Below are 1,107 nucleotides of genomic sequence, written 5' to 3'. Positions count from 1 at the left end.
GAGGAGGAGGAGGAGCCCAAGCCCACAGTCACCGTAGAGGTCGAGGTCCCTGAAGAGGAAGAGCCTAAGCCCACTGTCACCGTAGAAGTGAACAAGCCAGAGCCTAAGCCTGAGGTGACTGTCAACGTCCCCTGGTGGAAGCAGCCCATTGTTTTGCCCCCTATCATTGTGCCAATCGTGCAGCAGGTGCAGGCCCCTCCTCAGATTCAGTACGTAGCCTCTCCCCAGGTTCAGTACCTCCCCGCACCACAGCAAGTTCAGTACATCCCTGCCCCACAGCAAGTCCAGTATGTCCCTGTTCAGCAGCAGGTTCAGTACGTTGCTGCTCCCCAGCAGGTTCAGTACGTTGCTGCACCACAGCAGGTTCAGTACGTTGCTGCCCCTCAGCAGGTTAAGTACGTCGCCGCTGAGTCCGCTCCCCTAGTTAAGTACATTGCCGCCCCTGCACAGCAGATCAAGTACGTCCCTGCCCCAGTTCAGAAGATCCAGATTGCCGAATCTGCTCCTACGGGCGTCAAGGTGGTGGCTTAAGCCCCCTCTAAAGTCCAGTACATCAGCACGCAGCCTGCCGCCGTCCAGTACCTGAGCAAGACTAGCCAGCAGGTGGAAATCGACGGTCGCCAGATCACTGTGGCGCTTTAATCGAGTCGTAGCCTTAAGTCTGCGCACTGTATAATAAAATTCTTGTTGTAAAACTCACCACATTCATATTTTTTAAGCAGTAAATCGCACTTGTAAGCCTTTTTAGAACAGCGTAATCTTTTTCCAACCGAACAGAGCACTAGAGTACGCGCCAGTGGAGTGGGTATTTGGGTATAGCATTCATCAAGTTAGTGATTGCTCCGATTAATTAACGAGCGATGCAATGACACACAGCACGTGCTCAGTGGAGCGCTCTCAGTATTGCCTCGATTAGTTCCTCCACTTTTTTTTTTTTTTACATGGAATATCCAAACGATGGCAATTTAGAGACTGTTTGTGTTTACCCGTGCAAATAGTCGTGCATTTCCCTTCAATTAGTAGTCGAACTCCGCAAAAAGAGAAAGATGCGGCAAGAGGAAGAGGGATAGCCAACTCACCAAACTCCCTCTTTTTTTTTTTTTTTTT

At 50.4% G+C, this 1,107-nt stretch overlaps 1 protein-coding gene across 1 annotated transcript; it reads left to right on the top strand.

Annotated features, from left to right (window-relative positions):
* Positions 1–55: 55 nt before the first annotated feature.
* LOC127752258 (cell division protein ZipA-like) lies at positions 56–531 on the top strand (the record flags this gene model as incomplete). The annotated part of the gene is made up of 1 exon (XM_052277080.1): positions 56–531. A coding segment is annotated over one exon (476 nt), but the record flags the coding sequence as incomplete, so codon positions are not given.
* Between the last annotated feature and the right edge of the window lie 576 nt (positions 532–1,107).

The sequence above is a fragment of the Frankliniella occidentalis genome, unplaced genomic scaffold, assembly GCF_000697945.3.
Source record: "Frankliniella occidentalis isolate FOCC.00 unplaced genomic scaffold, Focc_3.1 Scaffold5666, whole genome shotgun sequence".
Taxonomy (NCBI): Eukaryota; Metazoa; Arthropoda; class Insecta; order Thysanoptera; family Thripidae; genus Frankliniella; species Frankliniella occidentalis.
Note: the sequence above shows the minus strand (reverse complement) of the source record. Positions and strands in the feature narration are given on the sequence as shown.